The sequence below is a fragment of the Rhamphochromis longiceps genome, linkage group LG1, assembly GCF_057381845.1.
Source record: "Rhamphochromis longiceps isolate RC_006_pf linkage group LG1, R_longiceps_female_GT1.1, whole genome shotgun sequence".
NCBI classification, from domain to species: Eukaryota; Metazoa; Chordata; class Actinopteri; order Cichliformes; family Cichlidae; genus Rhamphochromis; species Rhamphochromis longiceps.
Window position 1 is genome coordinate 31,203,021 of NC_140557.1, and position 19,198 is coordinate 31,222,218.

The window sequence follows — 19,198 nt, forward strand, 5'->3', positions numbered from 1 at the left end:
GCTTTTCCACAGAGCAGCTGGCTGGCATCAGGGCAGGACAGGCCGCTCAGAGGAAGGATACCTTGAGGACGACTCACACCCGCTAACTGTAGGACATTAAAGGTGACTTCTAGGAGGTGTTCATGGGATGCACTATCTACGCAGCCAGCCCTAAGGCCCTGCCAGCCGACGAGGCCCCAGGCCAGGACAGATACTATCCGGTCCCCCACTACCGCCACCCTCATGGTAACTGCAGTCAGAGGATAGCAGCCAGCAGAGCCAGGTCAGTGAACAGCACACAGGAAGTGTTTTTAGGATGGTTACACATTCAAGAACGCATCCCATCCATGCATACATTACAAAAAGAAAAAAAAATCACTGTTTTAAACAGCAGTAGGAAATCAGTTTTCAATTTAGGTGTTTTTGCTTCTGCTTTGAAACGTGAATGGCAGAGGAGAAGCAGGGATGAAGGGATCACCACAAATGTGTCAGCAGTTCAAGTTATGACATGTCTATGATAAGTCAATTAGTCATCACTGACACCACAAAATGTGTGATTCAGGGTTTATTTGTGCGGCACTGTCAACTTAAAACGACCCAACTCAGTAGCAGTGTTTGGACTGCGATTTCAAAAGTTAAACTCCTCAGTGCAACATCCTCTCTGGAAAGTGTCTCAGTTTGACCTTAGAGCTCGGACTCAGAGCACTTAATGCACACAGACAGCTTGATGCTTGAACCTTTACTGTTTGTACATGTGCACAGAAAGACGAGGGACAGCGGCTAAACCCCTTCAAACATCCTTAAACGATTCTCCTTTAAATCTTCCACTTGATGGTTTTGCACCAGATGACACATTTGTTGCTTCCATATGAGTGCAAAACATCTGCAATGTAACAAGGCAGCCATTACATGTCAATTATTGGTCGTTTACTATGAATGTAAGTCTGAAACAGCAGTCTGATAATTTGCAGATGATACAATGATACGCTGAATAATCTTTACAAAGTTATTTAAAAATACTTCTGAGATGTAATTATTTTTTTTATTTTATTCCATGGATAACGTGGCCAATAACTAAGAGCTGAGACATTGCCTCTGAGTAACGCTTTATAATGACATTATACACTTTTAAACTCCTCAGCTGGAAACGGAAACATGTTGTTAACGTATAAAAGATAGAATGAAAGTCACGACCCCTCCCCCAGTTAAAAAAAACAATCTAACTAGTTTGATCTTTTACGTCATGTTTTTAATTTCCGTTATCTCTGCACGTGCAAATGAACGAGCCGCGCTGTTCTGAGCGTCTGCGAGGGGAAAAAATAGCCACCGTGTAATCCCCCGGCTGCTGTAAACAGTTAGCTAATAGGTAAGCTCAACCCACCTCACACTCGGACTCACTTGTGAAGACGCTGCAGCTCAGCCCTATTTCCCTGCTTAAGCTTTAATTATTGTGGCGGGAAACTGGGTGCTTTTGTTAGTTTGTCGTGGAAAAGCATAAAATAAAAAAATGAATTTGACGAGAAACACCACTAAGACCTGAAGAATTTAGTGGAGCTACTGGAAAACAACAGAGGAAAAAGCGACAGCAGCCTCTGAGCTACAGGTAGGAAACCTTATGTAAATCAAGCTAGCGAGAAAAAAACAGCAATGCTTCCGGAAATGACTTTAAAAAAAAATGCACCCGTGATGCCTTTAGGGATTTACTGAGGAATTTAGAGATGTCGATGGTCTGTATGAATAGTTGCTGGTCGTGGAGTTTACCAAAATTTACTTTTTTTGTTGTGTTTTAGTGCCCCTTATAGCCTACTGCATGTCTATTTGTATTCTAAATTTGAACGCTTTCTGCTTTTATTTTGAAGGGCCCCGGTTATTCAGATATTGTCTTGTTTAGCTTCACGTCGTTGCTGCTTTCGGGAATACTGTAAAAGCGGCGTTTATTCCAAGTCAGGCGCTGAACATGCGGATATACTTCACGAATATAATGTGAAATCCTTGAAGTAGCCACTTAAATTGAAAAATATAAGTAAAATATGAAGTTATTTTCAAAACGTGTTTACAAGCCCATAATCATCATGTTTATTACTACTAAAACTGAAGGTGCTAGTGGCCTATCGATTTGCCACGACATACCTACACTAAACAAATAAATTATTAAATGGGCTACTAACTAGAAGTAACTAGAAACCTTTCAACAAAGCTATTAATTTCCCCTTCCTCCTCTAATCCCATTAAACCAATCACTCTGCTCCATTAAGTCTTAGGTAAGATGGACTTTTGAAGGGTTGTACTGCTTTAAAAACATACTTCTGTCATCAAAGGTTGTTTTGAGGTACTTGCACAATGGGGAGGGTTTCTTTTTTCTTTGTCTGGTCTCAAGCAGTGTAGGCCAGAGTCCAAAGGCTGTACATGTGTTTCATAGACGGACTGATTCAAGCAGAGGTGGGACCAAGTCATTGTTTTGCAAGTCTCAAGTAAGTCTCAAGTCTTTATCCTCAAGTCTCAAGTCAAGTCTCAAGTAATGTCAGGCAAGTCAGAGTCGAGTCTCAAGTCACTGGTGTAAAAGTCCGAGTCAAGTCACAAGTCTGAAACTTTGAATTTCAAGTCCTTTCGAGTCTTTAAAAAAAAAAAAAAACGAAAAAATAATGTTGCAGTTATATGCTAAATGTAAATATTAGACCATGTAATTTTTAAATCTGTGTTTTTCTCAACACATGACAAAATAGTGAACTTAGAAAATATACACAAATTGTGAAATTGCACCTCTTTAAAATGCAGCTCAATTAAACCTAGCTCCAAGAATAATTTTCACCGACAGTTCTGAGATAAGCTGCATGTTATTCTTGGATGCGGTTGTAGGACCGGCTTTAAAATCGCATGACAAAAATATCATACACATTAAAAAAAAAACTGTATCACCAACATAGCCTGGACAACATTTGCTAGTTAGATGAAGTCAGCTATCTCATCTTAGCATATTTATATGCATATTTATAATCATACGGTTCTTGGAGTGAGTGCATACACTCATGAAGTTTAGTAACTTCCGGTCACTGCAACAAGCCCAGGTACAGTTTACCGACGGATGGGTGCAGGACCTTGAAACGCACCGTGTCGAACGAAAGACCATCGTACGTATCATAAGTTTACCAGTCTCACAAATAGTCTTCATAAATACACATTCGTTAACCGTTTATTAATATAACCTTTGAGCTCAACGGTAATTAATTAGTAGTGGAAATAATTTCTGGTAGCATCACAGAAATGTAGCAGTGACAACAATATTGTATGCTGTAATCGTACTGGGCAATTAGTGATACAAAAAACCTGTTTTATCCTGTGAATAAAAGCATATGTTTTTGTCAATGTACCATAATAACAGAAGCGAAACGCAATATTGTGTCAGGACAATTCACTATTTATGCACAATAAATAAAGGAGCATAGCGCGACAATTTCTGTTCAGCGCCAGACTTGCTTGTAACCTATATCACCAATTATGTTATGAAAATGACGTATTAACTACTAAAAAACACTGACCTTCGTGTAAATGCTTGGAGCAGACTAACCTGTGAGCTGGAGTGTTCTGGGACGTTATATTTGATCTTTGAATGGCTGCAATCCAGGCCACCCGTCGCCTCTTTGTTACTTCGGAAACATGGCTTGAACAATTTCTCTTCAACGACGTAATCCGATAACAACCGATCTCTTTACCCGTCGGCTTCCCGTGGCTGTCATGCGACCGGCTATTGCAGTTAATAATACAACGGCTTCTTGACATTTTTGTGTTTCTTTTTATCGCTGTATAACTGATTTTAATTGAAAGCCTGCGTGCGCTAGTACCGCTTGCCACGAGTTCCCAGAATCCTTTGCGGTTCTACCCGTGAATGACGTCACATTTTCAATCTCTATATAATATGCATGTTAAATTTTATATTTGGGGTGAAATATCAAGTCTTTTCAAGTAAACCGGTTCAAGTCCAATTCAAGTCCCAAGTCATTGGTGTAAAAGTCCAAGTCAAGTCACAAGTCTTAGAACATTTTTTCAAGTCAAGTCTAAAGTCATAAAATTAATGACTCGAGTCTGACTCGAGTCCAAGTCATGTGACTCGAGTCCACACCTCTGGATTCAAGGACACAAAGAAAACGAAAGAAAATAATAATTATCCCGTGCCATGTGATGCACCAAAGCTCTGCAAACAAATATCCCTTGGGTTAGCGTTTTTCATGAGTAAACTCTTGGTTGACTTGCTGTACATGAGAGAAAGCTCCTGCTGGCAGCTTCAATGTCCCTATAAGAGGAAGTCACCTTCAGCGTTTGTAGACACATTAAACCTTTTCTCCTGCATATCCACTGTAAACAACCCAGATGGTTTATTACTGACGCATCTAATCAGAGACAAAGTTCTTGGTTTAGTAGCCTCAAAAATGAACGTGACTTTAGATTGTAAAAGAAATTTGGAGGTATTTTCCTTGGTGCACTGGTCTACAAGGAAGCGAGAGGTGGAGAGAGCGCAGGGATGACCTCGGTGATGAGCAACCTTAACAAGATTAGAGTTTATTGGATTGAGGGATGTCTTGTGGCAGCAAAAAATGTCCAGACACAAAGAAGGACATGGAAGAGGAGAGGTGAAGAGAAGAATGGCTTTCAACTGAAAAACATTCATGCAAAAAACAAAGAAAGTGAGACAGAAGGAATGAAAGTTGGCCTAAAGAAAGGCCAAAGGTTAGAAGAGACCCCAACCTTTAGTTTATACATGTGTGTATTGTCTTTATGAGCACTGGCGTAAGATGATAGGTGGGACGCTGCTTTGTTAGCTAAGTTTGAGGCTCAGTGTGTTTAATGAATGGGCCATGTATTGTTTGGCCTCATAATCGTGGTACAAACTCTAAGTTACAGCAGCGTTGACTCCCTGCCCAGCTCCAACAGCAGACTGAAGTATTCATCACAATGCATCACCCTGTTTTGTTGAGAAAAATGCAAAACTTATACTGTTGGAATATTTAGCCAGCTCTGTATTAATTATGTATTCATTCGTGGCTCCATGGGGACATCCAGCCATCTTTGTGGAGGCAGAGCACGGGTAGAAGAGGAAGCCTGTTAAATCATTTTATATGAACTGATTCTTATCTGAACCGCGTCATATAAAACTGAAAAGCAGCAAATTCGCTTTGTCATTATCTCATGAATTATGAGCTTTGAGAGCGTGTTCCTTCACATAAACAGACTACGTATTGAACTTTCTCATCAAAAACAGGAAGGATTCATTATCAGATAGCTTCGAATGATGCTCCTAGTCTTGAAATACTGTGACAGAGCTCACCAGGCTGCTTCTTTTTTCCAGCAGCATTGGAGTTCAACATAATGAATGAGTGTCTCACCTCTTATTTACCTAAGAAACTGGTCAGCCTGGTATATTTTGTTTCAGTTTGCTCTCCTGGATGACATGAACAGTCCAACTTTAATCAGAGGTTTAAGTGCGGGCAATAATTTTCCAGACAGACATGCTAATATAGCCAGATGACTGTGAGAAAATCACAGGTTGTGGTGTATTTGACGCAGCATTCATCGTCTACTTCCAGGAAACCCACTCAGACTAAATAAAACCTATTTTAGATGGCCTAAACATCCTCACGGTCAAACTCACAGCGATATAAAGTTGGTTTATCTCAGGGCTGTTTGTCTTGGTCATTATGATGCATTTCTATAGATGTTTTATACAATGTCTAGACTGTAAGCCCGCAGCTTGTGAATGAGTTAGTCTTACCTCATGTGAAAAGCAAATGTGAAAAAGAATTGCAGCTGTTAGGTAAAAGGTCCATTTATCTATGTATCCACTGAGTCAAGTTTATCTCTTTGCAAGCTGATTTTCAGACTACAGCAAAATGAATTGAAACAATAACAGTGTGTATTTCTTTTCAAAGTAGGCCAAATAATATATAAAAACATTTAAATAAAGATGCAGAAACCTTCACTTTTTGCATTAAACTTCTTTGGGTTTTCACAGCACCATATCTCTTTGGAGTAACATTTACCCATATTTTGTAAAAAGCCTCTGTTCTGCAAATGCACAAGTCTCACACATTGGTTTTTTTCTTTTTAATTATTAAAATAAACACTGTTAAGTAAGCACTAATTCAAGTCCTTTATATGTTGATTCTGAAGGCAAGGCAAGGCAAGGCAAATTTATTTGTATAGCACAATTCAACAACAAGGTGATTCAAAGTGCTTTACAGAGACATTAGAAACAAAAACAAATAAAAAGCATGATTTAAAATTGATTAAAACAAACAAACTAACTAACTAAACACACACATTTCACACCTGTTCGCGCGATCTGAACCCTTATCGTAAGGGGAGCTACCAGTCCTTCTGTGGACGAGCTAAAGAGGAAAAAGTGTACAAAAAGAAGTGAGCTTTATGCAAATTCACGGTAATACAGCATCTGGGATCAAATACTGCTCCTGAATCCTTTAAACTCTGCTTAAAGACCCCACATATCCTATACTTATGTATTCAGCCTTTCACCTCCCATTTAGTCCTCTGTGATCACAGACAACAAGTCAGATGTAACCTCAAGCACCAGACAGACAGCTATTGTTTGAACAGGTCAGCGGCTGACGCAAAACTTCTGCCTTCTGGCCAATTAGAGATAATATACTGGAAACTGCATGCAGGAGCCATATCCATCAGCACCTGTAATTAAACCAGAGCAGGTGGTAAAGGCTTCCCCTCTCCCAGAGGTATAGCACAGGGCAAGCATGTGTTTGTGTGTGCATGTGTGGAAAAAAAAAGATGTGCAGGTGAGGGAGGAAACAAAATAGATGGGCTAGAGCTTTTCAGGTGAAGCTGTTATGTAGGAAAAGCACAAACACTACAAGGGTAAAACCTTTTTTTGTGTACCCAAAGACTACCAGACAGACTGTGGACTACTAGGACAATTAAAAAATGAATTACAATTTTATTTAAAAATATATCCAAATTGGGGAAAAAGGAAGTGAACACATTTCAAATGAATGTGATGTTGAACTTTGAGGCAAAGCAAACTGCAATCAAAATGAGTGAGATATAGTTACAGAGATCTTTATTCAGTCGGTGGGAATGAGAGCAAGGCAGTGCTGAAATTTCAAATTATACAATAGGTGTATAAAATAGGTGGGGGAATACATAAACACCCATTTCGACAAATATATATGTAAAGGTATATTAAAAAAATTATGATTCTACAATTATGCTGGTCATAGATAGACATAGGAACCTAGTGAATGCACAAACTGGAAAAAAGTCAAACGTAAAGGATAAAAAGTATTAATAAATAAAAGCTAAAATCTTTAAAAGTAACTAAAAGGTAAAATTTGTAGCTAAAAGTAGACCGCTGACTTAATGGAAAGGATTAACAAATCAGCGGTGTCAGCTAAAAGTAGACAAATGTTAGGAGACAAACTATTGTGTGAATGCCTTTCAGCATTCACACAATTACGTTAGAGGCTGACGTAGCTCCCATGAAGCCATCCACTGGTTTCTGAAGTCCCACGCTGGAGCTGTAAGAAGGTTTTCACAGAAAAATACATTTGAAAAGATGCGCAGACTATGAAACCGCTAGTGGGGTTGTGAATTCCCCCACTGTACGACCAGGTTTTCACAAACCAGACATCATTTTTCATTCAATGTGATCCAAAATGAGTGACTGAGCCCATTAATTCAGGAGGAAAGTGTTTATCAAGGTCAAATCAGAAAGTTGCTTTCCTGTACACTTCTATGGGTCCGCAAGTCCACAGCAATTGCCATCTGGTGGTCTTCAGATAAAATGTAGGTTAAAGGCACTAATGCATTTTCTTAATTTGTCAGACCTCGAAGCTACTTCCATGTTTTATAGTGTCTATGGAAGTAATGTTTAGCTGAAAGTCAGAGATAATCACAGTCAGAACTGCTAACTGCTAAGGACTGTTATACTGTTGATGCACTGTTTTGTTATCACCTATTTAAAGTACTGGATAAACCCTTGGACTAGATGAAAGCCACTAGATGCTACTTTAAGTAGATTGCACCCTTAGTCACATGGTAGCTGCACATGTTTGATTTAGCAGTTTTTAATGCTAGAGGCCCTTCCTGACACAAAGCCTTGCAAGATGCAACACCCCCCCCCCCCCCCCAAAAAACAAACAAACAAAACAAACAAAAAAAAAAACCCCACAGATTAACAAATCAAACTGTGAACCACTTGAAAGTCTGTAGTTTTAAAAGGTTGGGAAATATTTAACAGGTGAAGTCAACCAGATATGTGCAACAGATTTAAAGTTGAAATTGTAACTAAAAAGATTACATATGCAGGTAGGCATATAACAGCTGAAAGTTGATCAGACATTTTACTAAAAAGTTCTCTTTGTATGAACAGTTGTGTTAAATCCCATGCAGCATCAAATGAAATATTACAGGTCACACTTTTTAAGGGTACTTATTCATCTCAAAATGCTGTGACGAATGAAGTTTTTCTAGTTTATTTTAAGTGGTCTGATGAATCATCTATATTCATTTGCCTTTGGAGCCTCATTATAGATGGAGATTGTGAGGCGTGTTTGATTGTTTAAAGCCATTTGCTGCCATCTATTCTGAACTGCGTGCACACCAATCTCAACGAGCCGTTAAAATGACTCGAGCCTCATTATACATCACAGTAAACACTGAGCTGAGATTTGGTTCTCTCAGCGTTTCTGCTGAATCCACGCTTTACTGAGCCTGGTGTGAATCACGCTTTGCCCGGCTTGCTGTCAATCACAGCCTGCGAGGAGATATTGTTCTGAGCAGCTCACGCACAACCAATGGTCATATTCATGGCTTCTTCTTCTCCTTTTCTCATCCGAGAAAAATTAATTTCACGTCGCACGTGGCGCTGAAAAGTGTATAAAGTGTATTTTTTAAAATGTTTGAGTCAGCTCACAGCAGCAGATCAGGTCAGCCATCTGCACAACCTCTGGGGTGCTCTGCTTCATTGTAGACATCTGGGAGAGGGTACAAACTGACACAGTTTACACAAGCACAAGCACACAGATTTATTTCGCTAAGTAGATATTTTTAATGTAGTGCCAGTGAGCTGCGTCAGACTTTGAATGTTGCATCACCTCTGTGTTGATTTTGAAGACAGAGTCCACTTGTTTGGCCCATAAAGTTTTTGGGAATAGCTCACTTTAAAGTCAAACACGGAGGCAAAAACAAACCATTTCTTTTACACGTCTACATGGAGATCGAGCAGAGAGGTTACCCGCTGTTAACACAGAGCTGTGTGTTTGTGTATCCAGGGCCAGGAGCATGACTGAGCAGCAGGAGCAGAGTGAAGAAATAGGCCTGCTTTCAACGCAGGACCTGGACCCCTCCAAGGACGACGACACACACGGCCACTTCAGGCAAAGCTTGCACACACAAACACACGCTGCTCCGCCACACTCTTTCCATGTTTTTTTTTTTCATCCCACACACCATCTGTATCCTGTGCACGGTCACGGGTGTCAGCCCTAGGAGATTTATTTTCACAGCACTTATTTTGTGTTTTTATTTCAGCTGTATTTGATGTCAAACAATGGTCAAACACGCATACATAAGGATAAAGAGACTGCAGACAGGATGTTTTTTCTCTTCTCCCTTTAGGGTCTTTAAGAAGATATATGTGCTTGGGAGGCATGCTATAGTTATACTCGTAATAAAGTGCTTTAATCTAATGCATCATGCTTTTTGTGAGTATTCATATGGACATGTGTGTGCGTGGATCTGCAGATATACTGCATGTGTGTGTTGGTGTGTTATATAAGAAGGATTGAAGGCAGGAGCAATGTAATCTTGGGGGAATCTGCTCTGGGATGGGATTTAGCCCTGAGGTACGGACTCAGGGACTTGAACACTTTATGCACGTTAGCTTAAACTTGTAGCACCTCAATGAGCGGTGCGTCTATATTTGATCCACTTCCTGTGTGTAGCTCACTTCAATGCAGCTCTGTTCCAGCATGCAAATATTTACAGACTGTTTCTAAAAGATAGACTTACGCCGTGGCTCTAAAGTAAAGCCAGTGCAGAAGAGCCTCTGACTTCTCAGAATTTATAGAAATGTATGAGAAAATGACCTGAATTCCCCCTTCAATTAATACCTCAGTAGATACTAATGAGTTTATGAGCTCTGTTGCTGACTTTGAGACTTATTTAATACAACATGATATTAATTTAGTAAAACACAGTCCCATAAAGAATCAAATACTTGATAAAGCATGATTTTAGGCATGGCTACTTTTCGTTGTTGTTGTTTTGTTGTTAGTCCAACAGCTCTTTTGGTCTCAACTATAACTTTCATTTAGTGCCTAGCTCCGAACTGTTAAATGTTCGTGGTGCTAGACATTACCTGGTGTTTATCATTGTAAGTTGATTAAAAGTTAATAATAATTTAACGTAACTAAAGAAGTAATTGAACTTCTTTAGTTACATTCTGTAAAACCAAACGTTCAAAGGGGCTAAAAATCCACGAATTAGTAGATATTTACCCATCTAACCTCTTTTATTGTACAGAATCATTTGTTTGAATGCTCATACAGCTCATACAGATATATATTTTTAGTCATTTCAGTAATTGCTGCACCAGTAGTTTTTCTATTTCAGTTAAAATTAGCAAAAGCAAAAAAGGATTCAATTGAAAGCAAAGGATGAGTTATTTTATTATTTTATTACTGCACTATTGTAAAGCAGTGAGAATTCTTATTGATTGTAGTGTGCTCTACTGATTTCTGTGTGAAATATTTCAAATGAACGCAGATTTTCTCAGGACACGCAGGCAAAAAAATTCACGCGTTCTTTACTTTTCCCACTTGTGTGACCTTATTCATTTCCCACTCAGAACACTTTGATTTTAAACTCCCGATCATTCTCGTGGACACGTGTCATTTAGAGACGTATTCTCTCAGTGCTCCCAGTCCCAGTTTCCACTCCTCCAGCTAAATTATTGACTGCGAGTCCACTGCCACACTGGCCACCGATGGGAGGTGTTCGCCTTCTAATTTTAGGATTCAATTTAGGATTCTTTGAGCTTGTAATTAGTTTCACCATTTCGCCTCGCAGCCAAGGGCACTGTGACAGTCTAGTGCATGCATATACACACACGAACCCATGTGCCACAGGCAGCATTTTACTTTGTTTTTATTTCCAAACTTCAGAGGTGATGGTCGGGATCAGTCTTCTACCCCTGATCTATGAGAAAGTTGTTGCTGCTCAGTATATGTTGTGTGCAGGACAAATCCAACACATTTTGCTGCTGTTATTACTCTTTGTTTTTCCTGTATTCAGCACACACTGAACATTTGATGATTTCCTCCCGAGCCTGTGCATTTCAAACCCTCTGAACAATGCCCAAAATAAACACGAAGCAAAACTTTAGTGGAGCTGTCCATATCTGTATCATTCCAACGTGACCTTGTTTGTACTGTAAAAAATGCTTTATCTCAACACAAACCACATTCACAGCTATCCTGCAGTCATGTGGGAATGCCCAAAGCACTTTTGTCCCGATTTTTGCCCAAATGCACCTGCAGTATTGATTAAAAGCTGGATCTGGTGGAAAAGAGAGAGTGAGAGGGAGACAGATGGAGATAGAATACTAGAGAGCTTACTAGTCCCCACAGACCCGCCTGTGTTTTTAATAATCACTCTCTTCTCTCCACCTGAGAGTGCAGAGCCACTGTGTAGCCTATTTATAGGCGGGAACCAGCAGGCAGGGAGGCAGAGCAGCACACATGCTCTGTTGTTCATAATGTGGTCACAAGATGATGGGGTGCCTGGAGGGGGAGGGGGCTTAATGAGGAAAACTGTGAATTTCACATCTAGTGCAAGCTACATTAAATAATGAAACATTTGAAAGGTTGAACAGAGGTTAGTTTGCTCATCTAATGGCCAAATTATGGCTCTTATTTATCTTGGTTATGGTTTACTTATTATTTATTTTGGTCTCTACGTTTGTATTAATGACACTTAATTTTCACATATTTGGGTCATTAATTTCTTATGAAATTCACAGCATGTAACATTTTGTAAGTTAATGTACCTCACAATACAAGTAGATACTACAAAACAACACAATATATTAGTATAAATTCATTACATTTAAAATACAGATTATAAAGAGACAGTCTGGCTACTTAGATTCATTGTCAAAGACTGTATATAAAAGATGTGTGTCACAGACTGCTGTTTTTGAGCCTCAGCTTAGAGATTTCACCCGTAGGTGAAGCTTAGCATTTGGAGTTAAGAGATGCATTGGACACAGAATAATAAAACTTGATAATTTAATGCTATCAGAAAAATTCTTACTGTGGGATTCAACCACAGGGGAAGCTACTAACAGTCTTCTATGCAATCTAAAATTCATTTTGAAGCCAGTGAAGTCTATCCTCACTGGCCCTCAGAGAGAGTGCAGGTTAAAGACCCTTCTACAATAATCAACAATTATTTGGGTCACCTTTCATACAGTCTATGTACATGATTGGATGATGTCAATGTCTTGTTTTGTTTTTAAGCAGACACATAATATAAGTTGGCTGGTATTCAATTCAATTTTATTGATACAGTGCCAAATCAAAACAACAGTCACCTCAAGGCGCTTTATATTGTAAGGTAGACCCTAGAATAATACAACAGATATATCACTTTAAGGTCTGTGAGGTTTACAGGAGTACCAGCAGGAGACCTGGCAGTGCTGGAACAGCTTTGCTCTTGTGTAAACAACAGTGACAAGCTCGCACACACAAAGTCACACAGCCAGTAGGCTGACATAGCATTTATCAGACCCTCTGCTCTCTTATACTTTAAGCCTTCTTGGATATATAGGATTCATCTTTTCAACAACATTAATTTATCACCTTGAGTTGGCTCAGTTGTCACACAGATGGAGCTGTTTTCAGGTTTGCACTTCTTACTCAGAACTTTAAGCAAACACTGAAGAAAGGTGCAAACGATTACTGAGCTCACATTTCAGCATATCTGTCACCAAGACAACCGAGCAATCTGCCCACGGAGCAAGCTCATGTCATGTGTGTCGAGTGGACTTTGACTTTTTCAAACCCCTGTAGGTTTATTTACAAATTTGAAGTTACATAACATGTGACCACCTTACATTTAAGCGAAGGAGTCATCACTTTGGTCCTTTAGCATTATTTTAGAGGCATCTTTCTGTCCTTTTTAAATCTCCCGTTCTTTCTCCAAACGATTTTATTGCTTTTTAAAAGTCTCACTCTCTAACATTTCAGTTGGTAGCGGCTAGCTTTAGCTTTGACATACACCTTAGCTATAATGATATTAAGATAAGATAAGAGGATAAGATAAAACTTTATTAATCCCTCGGGTGGGTTCCTCTGGGAAATTCGGTATCCAAAAGCACAGCACCGACAGAAGTTACGGAGTTACAGAATATTATATATACACACACACACACACACATATATAAATACAGAGACATATAATATAAATAAAATATACGAAGGGGATGAATAGGAATAAAAATAAAAATACAAGTGAATTGCACATTTCAAGTATTGAAATTGACTATTAACAAAAGTATTTCACAGTGGGGTGAAGAGGCACTACAGCTTAGTTGTTCCCCCCTCCTTTGTCCTCCTGTCTCCCCTCCCTCTCCCCTCCAGAGAGGAGTTAAACAGTTTGATGGCGTGTGGGACAAAGGAGTTTTTAAGTCTGTTAGTTCTTGTCTTGGGGAGAAGCAACCTGTCACTGAACAGACTCTTCTGGTTGTTAATGGCCGTGTGCAGAGGATGCCCAGCATTGTCCATAATGTCCAGCAGTCTTTTTTAGTGTCCTTTTCTCTGCCACTGACACCAGAGTGTCCAGCTTCATGCCGACCACAGAGCCAGCCTTCCTGATCAGTTTCTCCAGCCTGGATGAGTCCCTCTTTGCTGTGCTGCTCCCCCAGCACACCACAGCATAGAAAAGTACTCCAGCAACCACTGACTGGTAAAACATCCTCAGGAGCTTCCTGCAGATGTTAAAAGACCTCAGTTGGCTTTGGGCTTTTTTACACAGGTGCTCTGTGTTGCATGACCAGTCCAGTTTGTTGTCCACCCACAGCCCGAGGTACTTGTACTTGTTGACCACCTCCACCTCCTCCCCCTCTATCTGAACCGGCAGTGGACCTTCTCTGGACCTCCCGAAGTCCACAACCAGTTCCTTATTCTTTGAGGTGTTGAGTTGCAGGTGGTTTGTGTGATTATATTGTATTCTAATATTTTTTTTTTAAAAAGTCACGTGAGAAACATCTTTAAATACTCATTTTAGCAAATATTGAATCATACTGATAATCAGATTGATTTCTCGTGGTCTCATGGCTTTTTTCACATTACTTCGAGTACATAATATAATATTTAGTACTGCATTTTTCAGTTTTATCGAATATTTTTTCTGATGCTGGTGATTTTTAAATAAAGCTGTTTAACCTTAAATTGAACGGTGATGTAATTATCTTGGCGTCATCGTGACACGCACCCCGGCGGTCAGACTTTGTCATTCTCATCTCCACGGTGACAAAGAGCTGCATGGAAAAAACTACCAGAGTCAGAGAGAGTTGTTTAGGACAGAGGTCATGCTATCTTCTTACCCAGAGGAGCGTTTCTCCTCTGGGGGAGAGACGGGACACTGACAGCCCTGCTGCTATAAGGGCAACAGAGAGGGGGATTTTACATAAAAGCATCTCATTGTATAAAGTATAGGACGCTTCTCAAGGAGAATACAAAATGTGATGCTGAAGAAGTCATGTTGAGAAGTAGATTTTGTGTGTACGTAAAAAAGGTAAATAAGGCTGTTGGTAAAAGTAGTTAAAATACAGTTATAAATACAGTGACATCTATAAATATTTTGTGATCAGCCTGAAAATGATGGATTTGTACTGTATTTGTGTAAAAATAAGATTGACTAATAATTTATCTGACACTTGAAGGCTTCTTCATATTTTTAACAGTATGTTTTTACTCGTAATGTGAGAGCAATGACTTTGAGATGATGCAACAGACTTGTGCTCTATATGATGGAATATACCAAGTTTCACTTTCTGCCCTTCGTTTGAAGCCTCTTACTCTCGCACAGTGCAAGAAGTGGCTTCCACGGAGTGTGATAACTCATCACAGAGCACGCGAAGCTTCAATTTGGTTTGGCCAGAGCTCCTGATTTATCAGTATCTCCTTCAGCAGCGCTCTTTTCGTATCAGCGCTGCGTTACATCTTGCTGTGCTCGCTGTCAATCACCCAGCGCTCTCAGAAAATAGAGGAAGAAAGGCAAGTCTCTCAGAAAAGAAACCATCGAGAACACCCTGCCTTTTACTCTTTATTGTTGCATACATATCTTCTCCTTTTAAACCTCTTAACTGGAACAGCAGTATGTTTCAATGACATTTTCCTTAAAGGTCTGATTATACTGGATTTTATCTGCTGCGGGGAGGGTGTGTGTGTCTGCTTTAGCAAAAGATATGAGTATCATGCTGTGACATCTGCTGCAACACTCTGACTATTCCTCTTGAGGCAAGTTGGATGCCAGTTATATGTGTGTGTGCGTGTGTGCTCATCTACTATTAAAAGAGTGACACAGATAATCTCCTGACATGGCCACTTTTTGTGTTTGAACAGCTCAGTGTTTATCTTTATGTTGTTTTTTATGGCAGCCCACATCTCCCTCCATTTATGCTGATGATTAACTAACCATTTGTCACGATGACGATTTTTGCCTTGTTTAGCTCACGTGACGACATCAATCTGTCTTCAAGTGTTCTTATATTTTTTAAAACGAATGTTTTTAAACAGCACATTGAGATGAGCTGGCAATAGATGGCATGTCGGTATAACTAAGTGTATTTTTTTTTTTTTATCACAGGTTTCAGCTGATTGAAGACCTGTCCTATGAAGATTTGAAGAAGTGTTACAGGGGCTCGGTGAGTCTGATCTCTTCTTTTTGCTCCTAACTGTGTCTGTGACTCAAGTCCAGTTAATTGTATTTTACTTTAAATACTCAATAAAAGTGGAACATCCTTTAAAACATTATTTTCTTTCTCTGTACTGCTAAATTAAATCTGAAAGCAGATAAATGCGCTCAGTCATTGAATCCTTTTTATTTCCTGTGGTTAAGATGATAAAGTTGAGAAACATTTGGACTCCTTCATTTTACGTTTGTACCAGATTCTTGCCCCATTAAAAGAGAATTTACAGCAACGTTGTCATCAGTGAGTAGAAATAATACAACCGCACCACAAACTAAACCCCATAATACCATTTGAACTACAAATTTGTCAACAAATCATCCCCCAGTAATGGTTGCAGCTTTCACGCAGTGGCATTTGAGCCCTCTGAATTACTGTAACCTACTGTAAGCTCCATAGTCCTGACGACAGGAGCTGCTCTAGCGTGAGCTATTAATAGAAAGACAAAAACAGGAGCAGCAGATAATAACAAACAGAGCACCTACAAGTTGAAGGAAAGATAGATGAGCTACAACGGGACACAAAAAAAGAAGAAACTTAATCTTGTGCTGGAGATAGCTAGAGGTGGAAGTGAGTCGAGCTGCGAGAGAGGAGGGTGGGGAATGAATGAGCTCTGTCGTGCATTCGGGGGAGGAAAATGGACGTTTTTTTCTTTGAACAAGGGAAGAATTTTAGGTGTGAGACACTGGCACTACAGACAAGATGCTGACAGAGGAGAAGAGGAAAGGTAAAGGCAGAAAAAGAGCAGACTTCAAGTGAGAGCAGTGAGGAGTACCAGTGTTTTTTTATAGATGAGGGCAGAGTGTGTGTATGTGTGTAAAGGAGAAGAGGGAGGGTGTCAGCTGGGTGCTGTAAAGTGTAGTGTCACTGGTGTATCTGAGGAAGAGAAAGACAACCTTGTAGTTGTGAAAGAGCTCAGTGGCTGTAAAAACCGAGGCGTCTGCAGCGCGTGTGTGTTGTGTGTGTGTAGGTCCGCACATTAGAGCCACGTGTGTGTTTGTAGGACGTGTTGACTAGAGGTAGTTGCACAGAGGCAGTCCTCTGTCACAGTACTGACCGACGACAGGGGAACAGTGTGTGTCTTGCAGCAGCTTGCTCCAGGCCTTGGATGTTCGCGAGTGTGTGTGTGAGTATGGTGCCAACGTGCTGAGCCTGGTGCAGAACTCGCGTCCTTTGAGGGAGAGGGTGGCGTCTGCGCCGAGCGGAGCCGGAGTGGCCGGTGGCGGCGGTGGTTCCGGTGCTGTGCAGGCAGGCCGGTCCGCCAAGGAGCTGCTCATGACTCTGCCCTGTCCCTCTGCACAGACTGTCAGCAAGTACAACTCGCAGTACCACAAACTGTTCCAGTGCGTGCCCAAGGATGAGATCCTCATGAAAGGTACTGTGTTTTTTACTCTGTTTGGCTCAAGCTGCTCATCTATAGTAAAGTGAAGTGAAGTGAGTCAGTTAAGCAATCATCAGAATGAAAAAGATTAGTTTAATTGGTGGCTGTTATCACGTAAATGAATTGGAAATAAAATGTTTGGCGACCTTGAAGTTGCAACGAATGAGTCATTACGTGTTATTCATTAAAAAGGTAACTTAATCCATTTTATATTGTTCTTTTCTTTTATGTAACTCAACCTCGGGCTTTTCAGGTGCCTTTAAACATCTCCAACTCCTCCCTAACCACACCTTTAATCTTTTGTATATCGGGTAGAAAATAAGAAAATAGAAAATAAGATGTTTAGCGAGACGTAGCCGTACAGTTTGAAGGGATTTACTGACCGCCCAGCAGTCACGGCGTAGCCTCGGTGGCATCACACGCCTCTGCTCAGTCCTGACCAGAGCTGCAGCTTCACCCATCCGTCACCTCACAAACTAGAGCTGCATCAGAAGTCACTCATCCGTTCTTTCATTCATAGCTCCCTCTACTGAAACTTGATAGTGAGAATTAAATGGAGCTTCTTTTTTTTTTGCATTGTGTTTTTGTTGGCAGACATTAATGCGCATGCAGAGGGCGTGTACTTTACTTTTCAGGTTTTTAAGTAAAAATATTTTTAGTAGAACTATTTTTTTTACTATTAAGCTTTTTAAGGTTTTCTTCATCAAGTTTTACTGTTGTTAGAAGAGCTTTTGTCTCTTCTATCCTCAGTGTACTCCTGCGCTCTTCTTAGAGATATCCTCCTACAAGGCCGGCTATACATTTCCAGAAACTGGCTGTGTTTCTATGCCAACCTCTTCGGCAAGGACATCAAGGTACGAATGACTGGCAGACAGCTTAATAAATTTAAACCGACTGAGAAACTTGAACCGGGTTACTCCCTGTCAGAGTCTGACAAGCGGATCTGAAAAACTTACAAACTGATTGGACAAATTATTTGTCTGAAAGTCAGTCAGGCTTACAGACTGAGGTGAAGTTTCACAGTCTTCTATAAAATACCTCTGTCTGTCTGTATGTGCGGTGAATTTATATACGAGGGCCAGTTAGACTTACTGAACCTTTAACCTTAATCAGCTATGTTATTCTCTCTTTGATGTTGTGCAGTGTACCTTTTCCTTCATTTCCTTGAAACCAAACCTCTCGTAACATTTCAGTGACAATAAGCTACTTATTCAGACTGCATTCCTCACATTCTGACTGAAATAAGACACGCTTCGTGTCCACTTTGAGCTTTCTCTGAGGGCTTTTCGTAGATGGATATTAGCTCTAACTTCCCTGCTACCATCTACTGAAATCACAAGGGTGTTATTTCCTTATCACCCCTGCTTTAAAAATCTATTTTTTTCCTTAGGTGGCCATCCCTGTCGTTTCTGTGAGGCTGGTGAAGAAGCACAAAACAGCAGGCCTCGTACCCAATGGCTTGGCTATCACCACAGACACCGGCCAGAAGGTAAACATTACAGTCACCATAAACTGAAATGCTCATGCTGATTAGCTCAGCAAGGGCGTTTTTTCCACTGAAGCTGAGATGGAAAAAAATAGAACGGTGCTATAGTTAGAAGCAGAGTGAAGTCCCAGCTTGCTAACACAAGAGAGCGAAAGGTTTTTCCACCATTACAGCAATGTTAAGATGAGCCTCTTAACTTCCTGTCACACCAGATTTAACCTCTCATCAGGTGGTGCTTTCAAGGACAATTTGCACCTTTCAGCTCTTGCCCTGGCCCCAACAATGCGTGAATAATAATAGCTACATTAGCATCTAGTTAAATCTGGGTAATTCATCTTCAACTGCCAATTAGTAC

General features: G+C 40.2%; 1 protein-coding gene across 4 annotated transcripts in view; it reads left to right on the plus strand.

The window, feature by feature from the left end:
* Positions 1–19,198, plus strand: part of gramd2aa (GRAM domain containing 2Aa) — a 27,394-nt gene continuing 8,196 nt past the window's right edge. For 2 of the 4 annotated variants that reach the window (XM_085406013.1, XM_085406024.1), the window contains exons 1-6: positions 1–262; positions 9,273–9,377; positions 15,874–15,931; positions 17,051–17,351; positions 18,108–18,211; positions 18,748–18,846. In XM_085406013.1, the coding sequence (XP_085262139.1) occupies positions 123–262; positions 9,273–9,377; positions 15,874–15,931; positions 17,051–17,351; positions 18,108–18,211; positions 18,748–18,846 (807 nt within the window). In that variant the 5' untranslated portion in view covers positions 1–122. The remainder of the gene's footprint in view (positions 263–9,272; positions 9,378–15,873; positions 15,932–17,050; positions 17,352–18,107; positions 18,212–18,747; positions 18,847–19,198) is intronic. The other 2 variants (XM_085406043.1, XM_085406035.1) reach the window with 2 other exon arrangements.